The sequence below is a fragment of the Cotesia typhae genome, unplaced genomic scaffold, assembly GCF_013202065.1.
Source record: "Cotesia typhae breed Kobodo isofemale line unplaced genomic scaffold, CoteBio_Ctyphae contig_22, whole genome shotgun sequence".
Taxonomy (NCBI): Eukaryota; Metazoa; Arthropoda; class Insecta; order Hymenoptera; family Braconidae; genus Cotesia; species Cotesia typhae.
Window position 1 is genome coordinate 5,594,044 of NW_027423728.1, and position 18,278 is coordinate 5,612,321.

Below are 18,278 nucleotides of genomic sequence, written 5' to 3' on the forward strand. Positions count from 1 at the left end.
AAGGAATTTTTCTTACCCACTGAATGATTGCTGCTTTATCGGTAATTTTACTTACTGACAGCGACACTTGTAAACTCGTAATTATTTACAATGCAGCACATACCCCTTTTTTTATGCATAAAAAATTACAAGTAAACAGTAAACATTAGTTATATGTTAATCACCTTGATCTAACATTTTGATAATTCTCACTGCCAATTAATGAGTTAACTAAAGGATTGATAAACTTGATCAAATAGTTATTTTAATGTTAAAATGATGTAGTGTCACGCGTGAAATGTCTTAACCATGGCAATTAAATCATATTTTAAGTTTGTTTACTATTTTAAATCACTTGGTGCATGCATCGTTATTTTTGGGTACGTAGAAAATTTTTACTAAATTAGCAGACACTTGACAATTTTTTTATTTTTTCTGAAAAATAAACCAGATCTAAAAAAATATTTTTAAAAAATTGCATTTATGATTTTTTAGAGTATTAAATTTTTTTTTGCTTTAATTTATTTGTCAAAAATCCTCAGATGTTTCTCAATTTCAGTATCATACAATTAATAGTTCTAGAATTATCATACTGAAGTTAGCCGTCAGCTGTCAATTTGTAAAATTTTTTTAACAATTCAATTACAACAAAAAAATGCTTGTAAAAATTTATGAGTGTGAATTTAGCAGATAATAATTAATTAAAAAATTTTTTTATCTAATAAATTATGGCAAAAAAAAATTTATAAAAAAATTGAATTTAAAAATTTAAAAAAATTGAAAATGCAATTTTTTAAAATAATATTTTGGAGCAAATTTATTTATTAAAAAAAAATAAAAAAATTATAACAGTGACGGCTAACTTTAATTTCATGAATTTAGCAGACATTTGATGTGGAACTTTTTAATTAAATTTTTTTTTATAATAACTAGCAACCTTGCAGTCACTATGTTACATTAATCAAAATCTTTCATTTGATTGCCATGAAATTCTAAAAATTTTTCTAATGTCTGTCAACTTCAGTGTCATCTAGAATTAATAAAAATAAATTTTTCAGTGGCTCCTGGTTTGTCTACCAAGTGCGAGAGACATCAAAAATCCTACGATCAACCGTCGCTACCAATGTGCTAAATCTAGAACATACACAAGCTCAGTATATTTATTTAGACTCTCATCAAGAAGGTATATTTTAATCGACCGTATTTTTCATTAATTTAAAATCATAAATTTTATTAATTTATCTAATTATAAAAAATGTACAATTTACAACGCAGATATTTTTATCTACAATAGTGACGATGCAGTCAAAAGTAAGGGAACAAGTCTTTTGGGTATTGTGTCCAGGTGGTGGAAATCATTCAATCAATCAATCGCGTACAGGTACTTAAATGTCGCGAAGCATGGAAGCAAGTATACTCGAACACGCGCTGTTCATGATCTAGGAGCGATGAAGCATCTCCAACCCTGGGTCTGTCAACAGATAGCTCAAATGATGGATTCAAGAACGGCGGTGGCTCTCGCGAGGATTGCTGACTCGGACCTACGGCTTTTTCTCAAGCCGCCTCATCATTGGGTTGATAAAAAATTGTACGAAATAATTGACCAGTTGCACCAACTTCTTGTTGATATGGACAAGCTTTGTCAGTCTAGTCATTCGTGTCTGACACAGTTTATCAGCAAGAAATTTTACAGCTCTCGGGTAAGTGTTATATTTTTAGTCAGATAGTTTAATATGTTGTGGTAATTAATTGATTTGTTATTCTAACAAAGTGAGCCAAGTTGCAATAACATTATTTAATTATTTAGAATCAATATTATATGGCTGATTCTCTGTAAGGATGTTTTTTGCTGTTCCACACTGAAAAAAAAATTAACTTCAATCAAGAGTAAAATTCTTGAGCCAAGAAAATAATTTTGAAGAAGCTCATTGTCTTGAATCAAGACAAAAAATTCTTAAATCAAATAAAATGTACTTAAGTGAAATTTCTTAGTTTAAGAATTTTTAAACTCAAACAATTTAAAAAAATTTTTTAAGTAAAATAAATGAATCATTAATTTGCAGAAAAATTTAGAGTTTGATCACGAATTATCCAGCATTGATTTCACCGCAACACCCACGATAAGTTGGGACGAGCAGTTACTGACCCAGTGCATCGAAGCTATTTATCATCACACGGCAATCGAGCAATTCAGCCGAGAACTTGCGAACGCGCGAGGACTGTCAGTTTTGATGGAAGTCAAAAAGAAGTTCAATGACAATGTAGACGTGTGTGTTTTGCTGGCTAAAATAATATCCAATTTATCATTGTATACCGAGCTGATGGATGATATCTTTCGCTCAGGCTGGATCGGAGTTCTTGCTGCCTGGTCGCGACACAAAGACATCAGACTTGCTGGACCCGCTGCCAGAGCTTTGTTCAATATGGACGTCGATGCTAATAATGGAGAGAAATTCCCCAGAAGAATTTATCTGCTGCATCCGATGAATAGAACCAGATCCAAGGCCAAGGTTGATGTCATTTTTATTCATGGACTGCTTGGGGGAATTTTTATCTCTTGGAGACAGCGAGATCCTGATTTGACACTTAAATCCGTAGGTTTGTTAATTATTTTTCAGTAAAATAGTTTTATGAATAGAATTAAACTGATAGTTTAAGTGAAAAATTTACCTTTTAGATTCTACGAAAAGTGATAATGAAGATTCATTAATCAATATAGTTAAAGAATACCCTCAGGAATTTTTTCAAGACTTAGCTCGTGATTTACAAGAGAGAGATTGGAAAAAAACGGGTCATGATTATGAAGTGATATTAGATGATTGTCCAGTTTCAATGAATTCACTTGCAGCTGGGCCATTTACTTGCCCTGGGTAATTAATTATTATTTTTAATTTCTAAAAACTTTTTATCAATCGCCTCAATTTTTTTTTTTTTTTTTTTAATTGGAATTGTAACATATTAAATAAATTTTTTCAGTAATGAAATTTGTACTGAATACCAAGGAATTGATTTAACAAGAACAGAGTGTTGGCCAAAAGACTGGTTACCTAAAGACGTGCCATCAATCCGCGTAATTGGAATTAATTACGAAACTAGTTTATCGTTATGGAGTCTTCCATGTCCCATAGAAGTTTTAAAGTAAAGTATAACTTATAACTTATAATTTAATTGCTCGTAAATTTTAATTAATTAATTGATAAATAAATAAATAATTGCAGAAGTACGATAAGTGAAAGAAGCCTTGAGTTTACCAAGAAACTAGTCACGGCTGGCGTGGGAAAACGTCCCATTATTTGGGTCTGTCATTCAATGGGAGGTTTATTGGTGAAGCAAATGCTCGTTGAAGAATCAAAGACCGGCGATAAGCATCACCTCTGTGATAATACCAAAGGAATTATTTTTTACAGCACTCCTCACCGTGGATCTCACGTTGCGGCGCTTAAACATACTACGCAAATGCTTCTGTGGCCTTCCATTGAAGTTCAAGAGCTAAGAGAAGGTAGCTTAAAAATATATCAAAATCATCGTCTGTATTTATTAGATTATTTATAATTAATGTATTTTTAAAATAATTTTAGAATCACCACAGCTTCTGAAACTTCATCAGGAATTTAAAACAATGCTTGAAAAGTACAAAATGGAGATAGTGAGCTTCAGTGAAACAAAATCGACGTTTGTAAGTGCCATGAGAGTACCTCTGCAAATTCAATTTGTTTTACCGAAATCAGCGGACCCAGGAGTAGGCGAATTTTATGAAATACCTCAGAATCATTTGTCGATATGCAAACCAGCAAGCAAACACTCGTTTTTGTATCGCAAAGTGGTTGATCTTTTAAAAAAAAATCTTACTAAAAATAATTAAATATAAATTGTAAATTAAATGTATATTTTTTTTTACTTATAATTAGACTGAAAGGTAATTTTATATTTTTTAGACAAACGGTTTATTAAAAATTAGTGTCGTAATCGGGCGGATGGCGTGAAAAATTAGCAGTACTTTCGTAACCGGCGAACTTGCTGCTTGTGTGAGATGGCTGATAGTAATAACCGTTCCAGTCAGATCTCCAGCTGTCATAGACATTGTATTTTTCATTGTCGGGCACGATACCGTCCATTAAAATCTAAAAAATATTTTGCAAGTTCTATAAAAAATTTAATTACTAATTCTATTCTTATCCATTCAATTTTTTTAGCAATTAATTTTATGCAATTGACCCAGGTGATGCCATTACAAAAGATATGTTATGTTACCTTATTTGAATTTGACTCAAAGGATTTTTCCTTCCATGCTTCGGGCTCGTTCCAGATCGTTGAGATTTCCGACTTCGGATACTCGTGCGATGATCTATGGGAGGACGCTACATGACTTGAGTGTATTATATTTTTAGCTGCTTCTTCTCCGTACATTCCGGATGTTGGTGGCTTCAACTTCGAGGCATTTTGCCGATTTACGAGCTGTAAATTTATTTTAATTTTAATTAATGGATTTTTTTTTTTTTTTTTTTTTTTAGGTAAGATAATTATTAAGACTTACAACAGAGACTCCAAAAACAATAATAAACAATAAACCACCAACACCAATAACAATAACAGCAATAGCCCACTGTGGAATCAGTCTGTCATCCCTCTCAATTTGCTGTGGCAAGGTAACTCTGGGTATCACTACAAAGTCAGTTGACTTGGGATCAATCACAAAATTTCCCAATCTCACTGGACCTTTGTTTATCTTCGTCTCGTTCCATTTATGAGCATTATAAGTTCTCAGCGAGTCGTGGAACAACACTTTCAACTCCTGAGTATTTATCTTTTGGCTCAAATCTTGGAGTTCTACAAAATAGTCTACCAAAATGCTTCCCTGGCTAAAAGCGTCGATGCGTATATTTTTGTACCATTTTCTCAAGATCGCAGACTTCAGGAACACCAAGTTCATCTGTAAATTATTATAATTGTAATTATAAATAATAATGATGATTTTATTAAAATTTATTACAGGCTTTGACTTTAATTTGTGCCTTTTAACCGTTTTTTGTATTTTTCAATAATAGTCCATTTTTTATTTTAAGTTTTTAGAGGAATTTTGAATAGTTTTTTGATTCTATAAATTTGTTCCGTCATATTGCGTTACTAAAATTAAAAGGTTTTATGTTAAGAGAAGCTAAAAATTTTTTTTAATTTTTTTTTCAATGAATTTTCACGAAATACAAAAAATTGAAAATTAAAAAAAATTCGGCTGTGATAGAATTTTCAGTTCAATTTTCAAAAATAATTTTTTCATTAGATTTTTTCAATACAAATTTCAAATATTTTTCATATACCCGCTTTTGGCTTAAAAATTTTTTTTCTTAAAATTAAAAGGACGTATTTAGAAAAAAATTTTTTTTTCCGTTTATTATTATTATTATTATTATTATTATCAAATAAAAATTTCCAAAAATTGATGATGATGATTTTTTTGCAATATTTTGTGTAAAATTTCATGTTAAAAATTATAATAATAGTAATAATGATTTCTGTATAAAAAAAATCAAACTCACCTCTTTTTCAATTTCATCAGCCAGCAATTGCCACTCTTTCGTATTGCGATCCAGAAGTTCCGGAACCCAAGTAGCATTACCAATGATCCGAATAGTACCAGCAACTTCACAATCTTCTTCACAGAGTCCCGGAGTAGTAGGTCGGATTGTCGTGGTAGTGGTCGTCGAAGTCGACGTAGTTGAAGGTTCACTAGTCGAAGTGACAATAGAAATATTACCCGAGGTAGCAGTCGCGGTTCTGGCAGCTTCAAGCAATTTCTCAATAGAAATCGGTGTAGTCGAAGGTGTTGGCCACCCAGTAAACTCCGTAGTAGCCCTAACTGGCCAGCCCCTTTGAATTTTAGGAGTAACAGCGGTAGGGGCGTCAGCAGGTCGACTAGTAGACGCGGTTTTGGCTATCGCTTTCCTACCACCAGGTCTACTGGGAAACACTAGCTTAATACCTTTGCTAGTAGTACTAGCTTCAGTAGTACTCGTAATTAGTTCAACTTTTTCTTTTTCTTTTTCTTTAAAACCAAGAGGTAGCAAAGCAGAAATATCAACGCTGGACTTGGAGAACAATTCTTGCAAGCTCTTTTGTATCGGCGTACCAGTTGTTGTTGTTGTTGTTGTTGTTGTCGTCGTGGATGTCTCTAACTTGGTTGAATTTTTTTTGAAATCTGGAGGCAAGAAAGCGCTGACGTCAACGCTTTTTGCAAACAAATTCTGCAACGGAAGTTCCTTAGTTATCTCAGTGCTCTCCGGCTTGCTGGGTACTTTAAAGTCTTTGGGCAGCAGTGCCGAGATATTAACACTAGACTTAGCAAGTATATCACTGAGAATAGTCTTCTCAGTGGTCTGATCTTCCTTTTTGAGTTTATAACCTGCCGGCAAGAAAGCGCTGATGTCCTGAGCTTCTACCCTGACCTTGCTCAACGGTTTCCTGGTGGTCTTCCTCGTGGGCTCTGTCGTGGTAGTGACTCTAGTCCTTGCAAAACCCGGCCAGGGAATTCGGAAGGGCTTGGGCTTGTCAGGACTAAAACTAGCCGCAGCTTGATCATTCATTTCCACACTTGTCATTTCTTTAATCTCCAAACTCGCCGTAGTCCTCGCAGCCTCAGTAGTCTCTGGGGACTTACGCCGAGGAACAAATTTGCTGATCACCGGGGCTTTGGTAGAAGTTGTCGTGTAAGTTTTCCGTGTGGGTCTCTGCTCACTCAGGACATCCAGCTGCAGAGCGTTTCCAGCAGTTCTGAATCCTCCGGTTAGAAATCCACTCGAAAGTTCTGATTGCACGCGATCCAGCTTGTCGATTATACTTTCCGTCGACTCGGCTACTGTTTTGTTTACTTTGCTGTCGTCTTCTTGATCATGATCGTCAAGATCATCTTTGCTTTCTTCATTAGTATTAATATTTTTGCTAACCGCGTCGTAATTGTTAACATTGAAAGGCAAATACCTGGCTCCGGAAATGCTGCGACTTGTCTGAACAGAAGCAACGATCATCGCGTCTTCTGTTGTCTCCTCAACAGCTTCTGCAGAAGAATTACCTGTCGGAGGTGGTGACATTTGTTCCGTTGTCATTGGTGGTGCTGTTGGTACCGAGTACGTACCATTGACAACACTCTTCGTAGTGACAACAGACACCACTGCTTCACCTATCAAAATGCTTTCATCGTCATCATAAATATTAGGCGAAGAAACATTTAAATTTATTTTTTTATCATTTTTATCATTGACTATCTGTTCTTGACTTTCTTCTACTTCATCTTGACTGTTGACTGCTTCTTGACTCTGAACAACTTGTTCATGACTATAATTTCCTTCTTTGCTTGATGATTCATCATCATATGTGTCATATTCTGAAATTAATTGATATATTAATAAATTGTTTACCTTTTTATAATCTATTAATTTTTTTAATACGTCACTATTTTTTAGTATGTCACGGATATTATCAAGGTTTCAATTTAACAAGGTAATTATTAATAAAATTCATTATTTTACACGGTATGTGTCTCTTAGGACTTGATTAAGTCTCAAGACGCTACCGGATACGCGCAATAACAATAAATGGAAGAAAATAAAAATTAAATAAAACCGTGGGATTTTACCTGCCGCTTGAGAATTTGTCGCATTATCATAATCATCGTAAAATTCAGCTTCGTAGTCACCAGGAACTTCCTCTTTTGTTTCATAATCTTTAATTTTAAAATATACATGTGTGTATAACTTTGTTTTCAGATTAAGAACAATAAATAGTAATTAAGTTATTCAACTTACGGATTTCTCTTGTTTCTACTTCTTCTCTCTCGGGAGTCTCTTCGTAGTCATATTCTTCATTGACGTCTACTTCTGCAGATCGCAGATCATTATTTCTTTTATTATCATTATTATTATTATTATTATTATTATTATTATTATTATTATTATTATTATTATTATTATTATTATTATTATTATTATTATTATTATTATTACTATTAATATTAGATTGCGCTACCGCTTGGTTCTGTTCATAAACAGAATTCGTTGGATATAAACGACTCCATGTTCTGATTTCTGTAAAATGAAAAATTTTTTTAATTTGTGATTTTTTATAATTTTTATTCATGACAGATTTAGAAATTTTATTCATTAAAAATTTACAAAATTTGATATTTATATAATGACATTAAAGTTAGCCGTTTTTTAACAATTTTTTAATTTTATTTAGCAAAAAATTTTATTCCAAAAATTATTTAAAAAAAATTGCATTTTTTATTTTTCAAAATTTCTAAATGTCAATTTTTTTGCTATTATTTATTTGATATAAAATTCTTAATCTTATTAAATATATGCTTAATTAATTTTCATATTTATATTTTTGATGTTATTTAAAAATTTTTTAAATTCATACTTGTCTTGTTTTTCTGATTGATATTTTAAAAAAATCAATGTATATAAAATCAATTTTTTTTTAATTATTTTGAATGAAACAAATAACTGAAAAAATTATTTTCAAAATCTATCACAATAAAAAAAAAATAATGAACAAATTTGTTATGCTCGAAAAACAGTAAAGCCACACACCTAAACAATTACCAAGAAAAAAAAAAATAAATTTATTCATACGTTCATAAACTACTTCATTAAAAATAAAAAAAAAAATATAAACAGTTTGACTTTAAAAACATGATTAGTTCCAGTAATAATAACAAACAAAAAATGATTATTAAAAATAAATATATCGCATAAATTAGCATAAATATCGAGCAGGAAGTGCTTTCTAACTGTAAACTATGTACTTATAAGTCTTACATTTATAAATCCGTATGGTCATTGGTCGCCGTGACCAAAAGGTGGCCACCAGCAAGTAATGTAAAAATTTACCGAGATCTTGACATGACACTTTAACAATTAATAATATCTTTTAATGATAATGTAATTAAAAATGAAGAATAATTAAATTTCTAACGTTTAAAATAATAATATTGAGAAATAAGCTCGCAAATCGGGGCCTGTAGCATAAATATAACACGAGAGCCACTCTCTTTTCAGCTGGCCTTCGTTTTAACACGTAACCCAGTTCATACAATCCGAGCAACAATATTCTTTGTCCAAAATAATTAATTAATTACTCAATTAATTGATAATCCACAGTACATAACACCCACTCAATAATTATAGAAAAATTATAATTAAAAAATAATAAAAATTACCTTGCGCATGAGTATCGACAATAAATAACAAAAGAAGCAAAGTAACATTTCGCAATATGACATCCGAGTGCATTATAAGCTTCATAATTCACAGCCTGGCAAAATGTTGATGTAAAAAGCCACCCTGGGCTTTATTTTAAATAATTTTATACACCGCCCAAGGTGTCCAATTAATTTAACACTCGATGAAATCCACTTTATTCACGCATTTTACCGCTCGACCATACTTCAGTGTCCCAACACAAAAACTTGGATATTTAAATTTCTTTTCAAGCTTTAAAAATATTTAAAATTGCCCTTTAAATAATTATTAATTTTGAGTAATTAAACAATATAATGAAAAATCGATGCATTTTACTGGATTTAGCAACATATTTGTCACTGGTACAAAATAAACTGATAGGTAGAAAGCAAAATCCTACTTTCACTCGTGGATACCACCGAGTGTTGAAGCTATGCAGGCACGTTGTTGCGAGAGGTATTCCGAGGCCGCCAACAGGACCAGAATTGTTGATGTAAAAGTGTTGGTGAGCGTACAAACCAGTGTGGTATATACCAATATAGCTACAATAATATAATATATAAGTAAAAGACCAACAAGTAAATAAAAGTATAAGTAGAAGGGGCATAAGCGGGCCCGACGTTTACTGGTTCAGCCTTTTTACACTACCGTCTTGCTTCTTACATCTGGAGGTGAGTGGGAGATTGCTCGTTTCGTTCGCTTGAATAAAAAATAAAAATTGTCGCGTGTCCGCATCCCTCTTGTATTAAAGACTCGAGCTAAGAGCTGCTTTTCCGTCTTGTATTGGTATGGTTCTCTGTTAATGACAACCTGGACTGACCTGGAGCGCAACTGAGCTGGGACTTGATACAAGCGCATTTTACATTATACATTGCCATTGCACGGAAGTTCGTTCACCCACGCTCTGCTAAGACTTCACCCTTTCCAGTGTTTATTTTTAAACACACATTTTTCGACGGCCTCCTCGAGGACATCCAGTTGTCCTGCATCCTATCGCCGGATTTTTTTTTTTTTTTCTTAAACTCTTTTACTTCTTAGTCTTCTTTTTGTTACTTAATTATTATGGCTGGTAATAGTTAAGTATAGCAATAGGGTTTTCACTTTCAAAGGCTGGAAAATTCCACTGGGCGTGTGAATCAAGTGAAAACGTCGTCTTTGTACTCGATCTGGTTACCGTTAATGTTTACTTGCCGAGTAGAGCTAGACTAGACTGCAGTCGACATAAAAATAACGGAATGGCTCTTTTTTTTTCCTTTATCCTTTAATGTCCTCCCGGATCCTGTTTGCTGGTGGATACTTCGCAGAACTTTAAGGGAATGCAGGATCAAGGTTTTCAAGTCTGACTGCATCTTGTGTTCTTAAAATTTAATTAAATATTAAATTAAATACGTTAATTATTATTAAGAGCAAAGTATAATTATTGAATACGGAAATAAATGTAAAAAAAAAAATTATTATTAATATTAATATTATTATTATGAACCTAAAATTATATGACAATGGTGGGCTTTACTTAATAACGTATTTATTTATTTATTTATTTAAAACCAAAACTTTCAACTATATATAAAGTTGGTGATTTGGTGTTTAGTTGGAAGTTTTGTAAGTAGATTAGCTGTAACAATAAAAATATAAATAGTAAATTAATCATCGGTAAAAAATGTTTGGTATGAAAGTAAATGTAAATATAAACATACTTGGTCGTAGGTCTACGAGAAGGTTCCGAGGCTGTAGGAGGCGGTGGTGGGCCTCTACGTGCCAGTTCTTCAAGGTAACCCATAAGTAACCTCGTGCGTTCAGCTGCTGCGGCGTCTAACACTAAAAATCTCCTGTCTTTTTTCAGAATGTCTTCTATCTCTGTCAAGCATGCACTGTTTTCTTGCACTTTTTTGTACGTTTTGTCAGTTATTAACTTTGTTTCCTGCAGCAGCTCACGGAAGTCCGCTTTCGCGGCCACTAATTTATCTTTGATGTACTCTTTGAACTCTTTTTCACATTTCTAAAAGAAGAAAACATTTTTTTCATTAAAATTCAATTTAATCGGAGGATAATTATAATAACTTACCCGATCGCTGGATGAGAATTTAGTATATCTAGGATCGTCTTTGAGTAATTTTTTGATATCCTTCCACGAAGCCGTAAGTTCAGTAGACGCGCCGACTTCGTCCAGCAACTCCCGGAACTTGTCACGTTTCTTACGGCCAAGCTGCTCAATATGTTCGTTAAATAATCGCTCCTTTTCCTCGCGATCTAAGGTATCAGCGAGCTCCCATCTATGATCTTTTCTCAATTGACGTTTAGCTTCCCTCCATGCTAAATCTCCATTTCTCACCTATTTCATTTGTTCAAAAAAAAAAAAAAAAAAAAAAAAAATTTTATTTATTAAAAATTTTCAAAATTTTTTTTTAGAGAAAGTAAATAATTATAAAATCTTTTTAAACCTTCTTAAAGAAATTATCTATAATTGATGTATGAGATTTCTCGTCGGGATGCTTTTTTTTCTTCTCATTAATATCAATTTAGATCAACTAATTCATATCAACACAGTCGAAAGTATTTAGAAAGTAAGCGATTGGAAAATAGTGAATAAAATATAATTAAAATTAAAAAAATTTGCAGAAACATGTCTTTAGTAGAGTTTCACATAACGATATTATTTCGTAAGCGGTTTTTAAAAAATAAATATGCGTTGACATAATTAATAAAGCAAAAATAAAACTTACTAAGTCAGCAAGTAATGCACTAAAATGTTGTACAGCCTCTGTATGTCTATGATGTTGTCTCTCCTTATCACGGTCTCTTAAATGTGTGGCCAAAGTTCTCTGAACTTCACGTTCTCGCTCCCTCAAACTAGCTTCAGCTCTTCTTTCTCGATCACGTTTTTGTTTTTCACGATCTTCTTCCGAGTCTGAGTGATCATTATTTTCATATTTCTGCAAAAAAAAAAAAAAATCCGATGAAAAACTCGACTTTTGGGAAGTTAAAAAATAAATAAACAATAAAAATAAAAAATACATACATCTTTTTTTTTGTCATCAAGATCCTCAATCTCTCTAATTTCTTTATCGACATCCTTCTTATCTTTTCCATTTTCCTCAGCAGTATCACCCCGCCGCTTTTTATCCTTATCTTTGTCCTTATCCTTATCCTTGTCCTTATCCTTGGAGGATTTATCTTTGTGCTTATCATCTTTGTGATCCTTATCCTTCTTGTCGGACTTGTGATGATCCTTGTCCCGGTGCCGATGGGACTCTTTTTCCTTATCCCGGTCACGTTCCTTCTCGCGTTTTCGTTCATCCTTCAGCATACGCACATAATCGCGAAACCAATCCTCGCGAGTATTTGCTGAATCGACAGCACGATAACGCCAGTCAGATTCCAGCATTTTTTTACAATCACTCCAGTGTGAATGCCTGTCGATGTCTTTTTGCTCCCGTAGCATCGTCATGAAATCCTTTCTCACCTGAAATTGTCGTTTATTTAAATAAATAAAATCATTTATTATTACATATATAAACTTAATATTTAATTTAATTCTAAGTCTTAATTTACTTTTATTCAACTATTTATTTTAATATATATATATTATTTTCCAATCAATTTATTACTCTCTGTTTATCATTATTAGAAATAAATTTATCGTGAGAAATATATTCATTGGAAATAAATAAGACATTAATGAGCTGTAAAAAAATTTATTATTAATTATCACTCTGAAAAAAAAATTATTTTATTAAAATTTATTACTCGTATCTCCGCTAATTTTTTTTTTTTTTGTAATATAAAAAATTAACCTCTTTTTAAAATATCACTCTCGTTTAGTGAATATACATTTGGTTAATTAGCGGAGATTCGTTTATTTATCTAAAATAGTTAATTAACTGGCTGGCCTTGCTGTAAAAATTAAAAAGATTAATTATATTAATTATTCTTAATAGTAATTGATAATTCATGGTCGGTGAACGATGACGCGATTTAGACACTAATCAACCATTCAAATCAATAAATTGATCAAAAAAACTTGAAATTTTTAACAAAGTACTAAGTCAAGATAGACTGATTCAACAATTTTTTATGAAAATTTTCAAGTATTTAAAGCAATTAATAAAAAAATAAATAAATACGACCGTGTGAATCCGCTCGCTACCTCATCGTCTACCCCAGTTTAAGATAAGTTAGCTTGGTCCCATTAATTAATTAACGTACAAATTAATTAATTAATTAATTAATTAACAATAACAAATCATATATATTTACTAAATTATTGATTGAATGAAAATTTAAACGGTGGGAAAGTAGTTAATTTGTTTTTTTTTGTTTTGCTTTGAAGTAACGAGGATTACGAGTAATATACAAATACCGAGTTGGTTTTTTCATTCTCATGACTCTGCTTTGGAGTTAAGAATGCGGCGCGCGAGGGTGTGTGTGCCAACGGTGCCACGCAGTTTGTAGTTGGGGATGGAGATCAGACATCATCCCATGCCACCAACCAGCCTCAGTAACACCAAGCCAATCATCCACATACTGTCCTGCCTGCCTCCTGACTGAAGTGGAGAGTTCAGAATACATAAGTCACAGTAACTAACAATTCATTTCATTTTGTTAAACACATTGTCATACTTTTTTTTAATTATTATATCTATATATATATTTATTTATTTTTTTTTTTTAAATAAAATTATTCTTTTAGTTTTATACTTAATACTTAAATTCCTTAAAGAATTTAATTTAAATCCTCTTCAGCTTTATCATTAATTATAATTTTGTTTTTTAAAAATTTTTTTTCTTTTATCTTTAAAAGCTTACAAGTTTAACAAAATAATAACATACCTATTAAATCTGAAATAAGTAATAAATTAATGCTGAAAATAATTATTATTAAACATGAATTATTAATCAAATAATTGCATATAATTATATAAATTGAATCAAAAAAAATATATATATGCAATTATTTTACCTAAAATTATTAATAAAAAATAAAATTAATTAGCCTTAAATCCTAACGAATTTAAATTTAAAAATTGAATTTTGCTAAAAAAAATATTAAAAAAAAACTTTAAGTATTATTACAATTAATGTTGCAAATACAATTGATACCTGTTCTCGTTTGGCGTTTTTTTCTTCTTTCTCGCGTTTTCTCACTTCCAGTATCCATTCGTTGAAAAGACTTTCTCGCTCACGCATCTTTTCAACGTTTTTAAAACGGTCGTCGCGTCCGTGCTTTTGTGCAAAATCGCTGAAAGACGATCTGGAAACCAATCGAATATTTATAACCCATACGGTAAATTTAAATTTAAATAAAAAAAAATTGAATAACATAATAAATAAAAATCTACACATACTTTCCATGTAAATTAACTTCTTCAAGTAATTTTTGAAATTGCTCCTTACGTTCCTTCATTTTATTTCTTTTCTCGCGTCTCTCCTCTTCAGCGCGTTCCTTCACGTACTTTTCAAATACTTGTTTCCGTTCCTTTGAGGTCAACAGTAAATATCGAGGGTCGAATACTATTTTGTGCAATTCCTTCTCCCAAGTACTGAATGCCGATACCTTTAAAATAAATTTATATTTATTATGAAACAAATTTATCAATCAAAAAAACGTTATAAAAAAAAGTTTCAGATTAAATATAAAACTAACATCTTTCTCAGCGAGCATTTCTTTGAATGATTTTATCCTTGTCTCTAGTGGAACAATCGCTCGTTCCCTCGCAGCACGAACTTCAGCTTCAATAGCAGCCTCCTTGCCAATATCAATTGTTTTCTTACCTTCTTTTTCTTCCTCTTCTTTAACAACTAGTGCTACTGCTACTGCTGCGGCTGGCTCTGAGTAACAAAAGTGATTTATAAATCAATAAATTTCAGAATTCAATTTACGTTTGAAAAATATTTTTTTTTTTTAAAAAAAAAAAAAAAAAAATCGTACCTTCAGGCTCTTCTTGCTTAGCTTTCTTAGCAGGACCAGGTTGATCATCATCACTACTGTCACTGGAATCATCTTGCTTAGCATTTTTCTGACTAGCTGCAGCCTCTGGCATGTTGGCCATCATCTTATCGACGTCCTGTCGCCCAAGAAGATCATCAGGTCTCTCCCAAACTGAAATTCTCGACGAAGGATTGTAAAAGAAGACCCTACCGTCACCTGTCCAGACGACGCACCAAGGAGTACCGGGTACCGGAGTGCTCGAAATCGGCCTAGACTTATCTTGGGGCTTAGCCGGCTCTTTGGGAGCCTCTTCCTTCTTCTTGGCACCGTCACCGTCTTTAGCGTCTTTGGTATCATTAGCAGCCTCAGGAGCTTTGTCCAGCTTGGGATCAAGCACCGTGCTCGTGATGTCCATAGTGGCCATCGCTTCCTCAGCTTTCTGCCTCAGCGCTATTTTGGCAGCTTCTAAATCTTTCAGAGGTTGGGGTTTTTCCCACACAGACTCACCAGCTTTGCTATTGTAGTAATACAGACGCCCGTCTGGAGAACGATGTTCACTCCACGCCATCGCCGCGGCTACCAACTCTTGGTCCAGCTGGGCGAGAATCGTCGGGTCTTCCGTTGGAGTTTGTGGAGCGATAACTCCGTGAGACATCTGCGGCATTCCCCATCCAGTTTGTGGCGGACCATACCCACCAAAAGGCTGAAACCCTGGTGGTGGCATTCCAAATGGCGCTGCACCAAAAGGAGTTGCCATTGGAGCGCCAAATTGATTCGGCATTCGGTGCTGCATTGGTACCATGTTTGGTGGAGGTTGCAGCATATTTGTTGCTACTGGTTGAGCTGCTGTTACTGTTGTGTTGTTGACACTCGTTACCGTACCTATTTAATTATCAAAAAATCAATTAATATTTTTTTAATTCAACAATCCACCACGATAGGTCATAAATATGTAAAAAAAAAAATAAAATTACCATTAGGCTGCGCAACTTCAGCAACTGGCTGTTGAACAACATCCGGAGCGTCGTTTAGCATCGGTGGAGGACCAGTACCGGGTGGCGCCGTATTTGCCTGATTCATCGTATCTGCATTAGGTGATTGTTCATTACCTGGTGTTCTTGGTTCAGCTAGAGCTTGGGGTTGTGACTGTTGCTGCGGTTGCTGTGATGGTTGTTGCTGCTGTGGCGCTTGTTGGGACTGTTGTGCTGGCTGCTGTTGTTGAGGTTGACTTGCTGTCGACACCGGTGTTGTTTCTCTCGCTGGTTGTTTAGCTGCACCATGAACCAATTGCTCCAACTATTTCAATTTTATTAATCGACAATTGTAAATAATGATAATTAAATAAGAAAGATTGAATAAGTTATTTTACCTGATCTTGACCCATAACCCGAACATTTGGGCCCTCAGGTTTGGTCCACGTAGTTTCTCTAGACCGAATATTGTAAAAATAAGACTTGCCATCCGCTGTCTTTGTTTCCACCCATACCTCGCCATTAAGATCCAATCCTGGAATGTTGTTTTGTTGCTGAGCTTGTTGTTGTTGTTGTGGTTGCTGCTGACCTGGAATCTAAACAACCAAATATATTATTAAACAAAAAAATCCTCACATTTATTACAGATTACAGTTAATAAATATTTACGCTGTTCATGTTCGGCGGACCCATTCCAGGAGGTCCGTACGGATTTCCTGATGCCATAGGTCCATTCATCATGTGCGGGGGTGGCTAAAAATCATCACAATTATTTTATTATTACTATAATTATTATTACTATAAAATTGAACGCGTTTTACGCGCTTCTTTTAAAATGTTTATTTTACAAATTTTACTCATTAATATTTAACCGTTGCTATGGTAATCGTTGTCATAGTAACCGTTGCCAAAGTGGTCACCATAGCAACGAAAAGCGACAATGAAAACATCACATCAACTTTTTAATAAATGATTATTTTATCTTCGGCGTTATCAATATAAATATATATAAAATATTTTTTGTCCAATAGAATACCATTCCTGGTGGGCCCATTAAATTAGGTGGTCCCATCATATTTGGAGGCCCCATAGATCCCCAGCTAGGATCAAACGGTGGAGGTCCTCGATATCTGGGTCCTGTAGGTCCTGGCGGGCAATTTGGTCTCGGCGGTCCTTCGTAAGGATACCCATTATTTGTTGCTCGGTACATTGGGCCTCTAGGTCCGAATCCTCTGCCTCGAAATCTTGGTCCACTTCCTCCGCCACCTCCTCCACGCATTCCATATTCATATCCACGATCGTGAGGGCTAAAAGTTTAATAAATTTTAACAATTTTTAATAATTATTTTATATAATGTTATTAAGTTAAATTAAAACTCGCGCAAGTTGCATACTACTCCATTCTACAATTCATCATTGTAACAAAATGCAAATAAAATATTTCCAAGTTATTGAATTTTTAAATAATAAATGATATACCTGAAGCCACCTCGTCCTCGTGGCATATAATGACGGTTATATTCATCGCCTTCATACCCATACTCTTCACCTTCTTCCATCGGTTCTTCAACATGTTCTTGTTGCTCAGGATTTACCGGAGGTATTTCCTGGCTAGCAACGATAGGTTGTTCGCTAGCTGTCTCCATTAGTGAAATTTGTTTTCAATAAATCAATTTATCAATCAACTTGACGTCAATTTTAGCAAAGTCAATTTATCCTAATACCTATTTTAATTATTAGTGATAGTGATTACGATAGTGAGGTAATAAAAACTAAAAATAATACAAAACTTTCTTGCAATCAATTGTTAACCTCTACAGCAATTAAACCTATGGATTATAAACATATAAACATGTTTGCAGGTAATAAAAAAAAAACACTATCTATGTGTTATACAATATTAAAAAATAAGCTTCAAAACGCAAGTAACAAAAAAATCACAAGTTCACATAGAAGACCAAAAAATAATGACACTTAAGGTTGCTAATACTAATTATTTAGTAATTAATTCGTTAATGATAACTTAAGATGAATATCAATAATACATTTAAAGTTGATTGATTATTATTATCAATGTCAAATGTTTTTGACGCGACAAAATGCCGGATTTTGATGAACGAGAAGGTGGTAGAGGTTACGTCTGTATCTGTTTTAAACTGTAAA

The 18,278-nt window shown here is 33.2% G+C and overlaps 3 protein-coding genes across 6 annotated transcripts; 1 reads left to right on the top strand and 2 right to left on the bottom strand.

Annotated features, from left to right (window-relative positions):
- The first annotated feature begins 94 nt into the window (after nucleotides 1-94).
- Nucleotides 95-4,632, top strand: LOC141524488 (protein SERAC1). Of its 3 annotated transcripts, XM_074238407.1 has the most exons (9): nucleotides 95-359; nucleotides 1,038-1,162; nucleotides 1,255-1,679; nucleotides 2,043-2,577; nucleotides 2,657-2,849; nucleotides 2,956-3,117; nucleotides 3,198-3,478; nucleotides 3,558-3,655; nucleotides 4,491-4,632. In XM_074238407.1, exons 1-9 carry the CDS (start codon nucleotides 289-291, stop codon nucleotides 4,497-4,499), a joined length of 1,899 nt encoding a protein of 632 aa, XP_074094508.1. In that variant the 5' UTR covers nucleotides 95-288; the 3' UTR covers nucleotides 4,500-4,632. The 3 variants fall into 3 exon arrangements, with proteins under 3 accessions (XP_074094508.1, XP_074094506.1, XP_074094507.1); XM_074238405.1 differs by lacking the exon at nucleotides 4,491-4,632 and having other exon boundaries at nucleotides 3,558-3,860; XM_074238406.1 differs by lacking the exon at nucleotides 4,491-4,632 and having other exon boundaries at nucleotides 1,274-1,679; nucleotides 3,558-3,860.
- On the bottom strand, nucleotides 3,845-10,515 carry LOC141524487 (uncharacterized). Its single transcript, XM_074238403.1, has 7 exons — nucleotides 9,194-10,515; nucleotides 7,776-8,054; nucleotides 7,607-7,693; nucleotides 5,514-7,354; nucleotides 4,514-4,909; nucleotides 4,231-4,434; nucleotides 3,845-4,100 (listed from the first exon to the last, which is right to left on the bottom strand). The coding sequence occupies exons 1-7, from the start codon at nucleotides 9,276-9,278 to the stop codon at nucleotides 3,927-3,929; spliced, it is 3,066 nt and encodes a 1,021-aa protein (XP_074094504.1). The 5' UTR covers nucleotides 9,279-10,515; the 3' UTR covers nucleotides 3,845-3,926.
- Nucleotides 10,516-10,666: 151 nt separating this feature from the next.
- On the bottom strand, nucleotides 10,667-18,237 carry LOC141524486 (transcription elongation regulator 1). 2 transcript variants are annotated; one of them, XM_074238401.1, is made up of 14 exons: nucleotides 17,595-18,237; nucleotides 17,152-17,422; nucleotides 16,785-16,868; nucleotides 16,514-16,711; nucleotides 16,119-16,440; nucleotides 15,145-16,026; nucleotides 14,860-15,044; nucleotides 14,561-14,769; nucleotides 14,316-14,466; nucleotides 12,235-12,678; nucleotides 11,939-12,148; nucleotides 11,281-11,547; nucleotides 10,913-11,214; nucleotides 10,667-10,830 (listed from the first exon to the last, which is right to left on the bottom strand). In XM_074238401.1, exons 1-14 carry the CDS (start codon nucleotides 17,759-17,761, stop codon nucleotides 10,827-10,829), a joined length of 3,696 nt encoding a protein of 1,231 aa, XP_074094502.1. In that variant the 5' UTR covers nucleotides 17,762-18,237; the 3' UTR covers nucleotides 10,667-10,826. The 2 variants fall into 2 exon arrangements, with proteins under 2 accessions (XP_074094502.1, XP_074094503.1); XM_074238402.1 differs by lacking the exons at nucleotides 17,152-17,422; nucleotides 17,595-18,237 and having other exon boundaries at nucleotides 16,514-16,571; nucleotides 16,631-16,711; nucleotides 16,785-16,844.
- Nucleotides 18,238-18,278: the final 41 nt, after the last annotated feature.

What these genes read in the sequence shown, in the direction of transcription:
- LOC141524488 (XM_074238405.1), top strand. Translation starts at nt 289, where the DNA reads ATGGCAATTAAATCATATTTTAAGTTTGTTTACTATTTTAAATCACTT. An exon ending in AGAAATTTTACAGCTCTCGG is followed by an intron (nt 1,680 to 2,042) that starts GTAAGTGTTATA and finishes ATTAATTTGCAG; the next exon opens with AAAAATTTAGAGTTTGATCA. An exon ending in GGGCCATTTACTTGCCCTGG is followed by an intron (nt 2,850 to 2,955) that starts GTAATTAATTAT and finishes AAATTTTTTCAG; the next exon opens with TAATGAAATTTGTACTGAAT.
- LOC141524487 (XM_074238403.1), bottom strand. Translation starts at nt 9,278, where the DNA reads ATGAAGCTTATAATGCACTCGGATGTCATATTGCGAAATGTTACTTTG. An exon ending in GACAAATTCTCAAGCGGCAG is followed by an intron (nt 7,355 to 7,606) that starts GTAAAATCCCAC and finishes AATTAATTTCAG; the next exon opens with AATATGACACATATGATGAT. An exon ending in TTGAGTCAAATTCAAATAAG is followed by an intron (nt 4,101 to 4,230) that starts GTAACATAACAT and finishes AATATTTTTTAG; the next exon opens with ATTTTAATGGACGGTATCGT.
- LOC141524486 (XM_074238401.1), bottom strand. Translation starts at nt 17,761, where the DNA reads ATGGAGACAGCTAGCGAACAACCTATCGTTGCTAGCCAGGAAATACCT. An exon ending in CGAGGACGAGGTGGCTTCAG is followed by an intron (nt 17,423 to 17,594) that starts GTATATCATTTA and finishes TTAAACTTTTAG; the next exon opens with CCCTCACGATCGTGGATATG. An exon ending in TAATGGGCCCACCAGGAATG is followed by an intron (nt 16,869 to 17,151) that starts GTATTCTATTGG and finishes GATGATTTTTAG; the next exon opens with CCACCCCCGCACATGATGAA.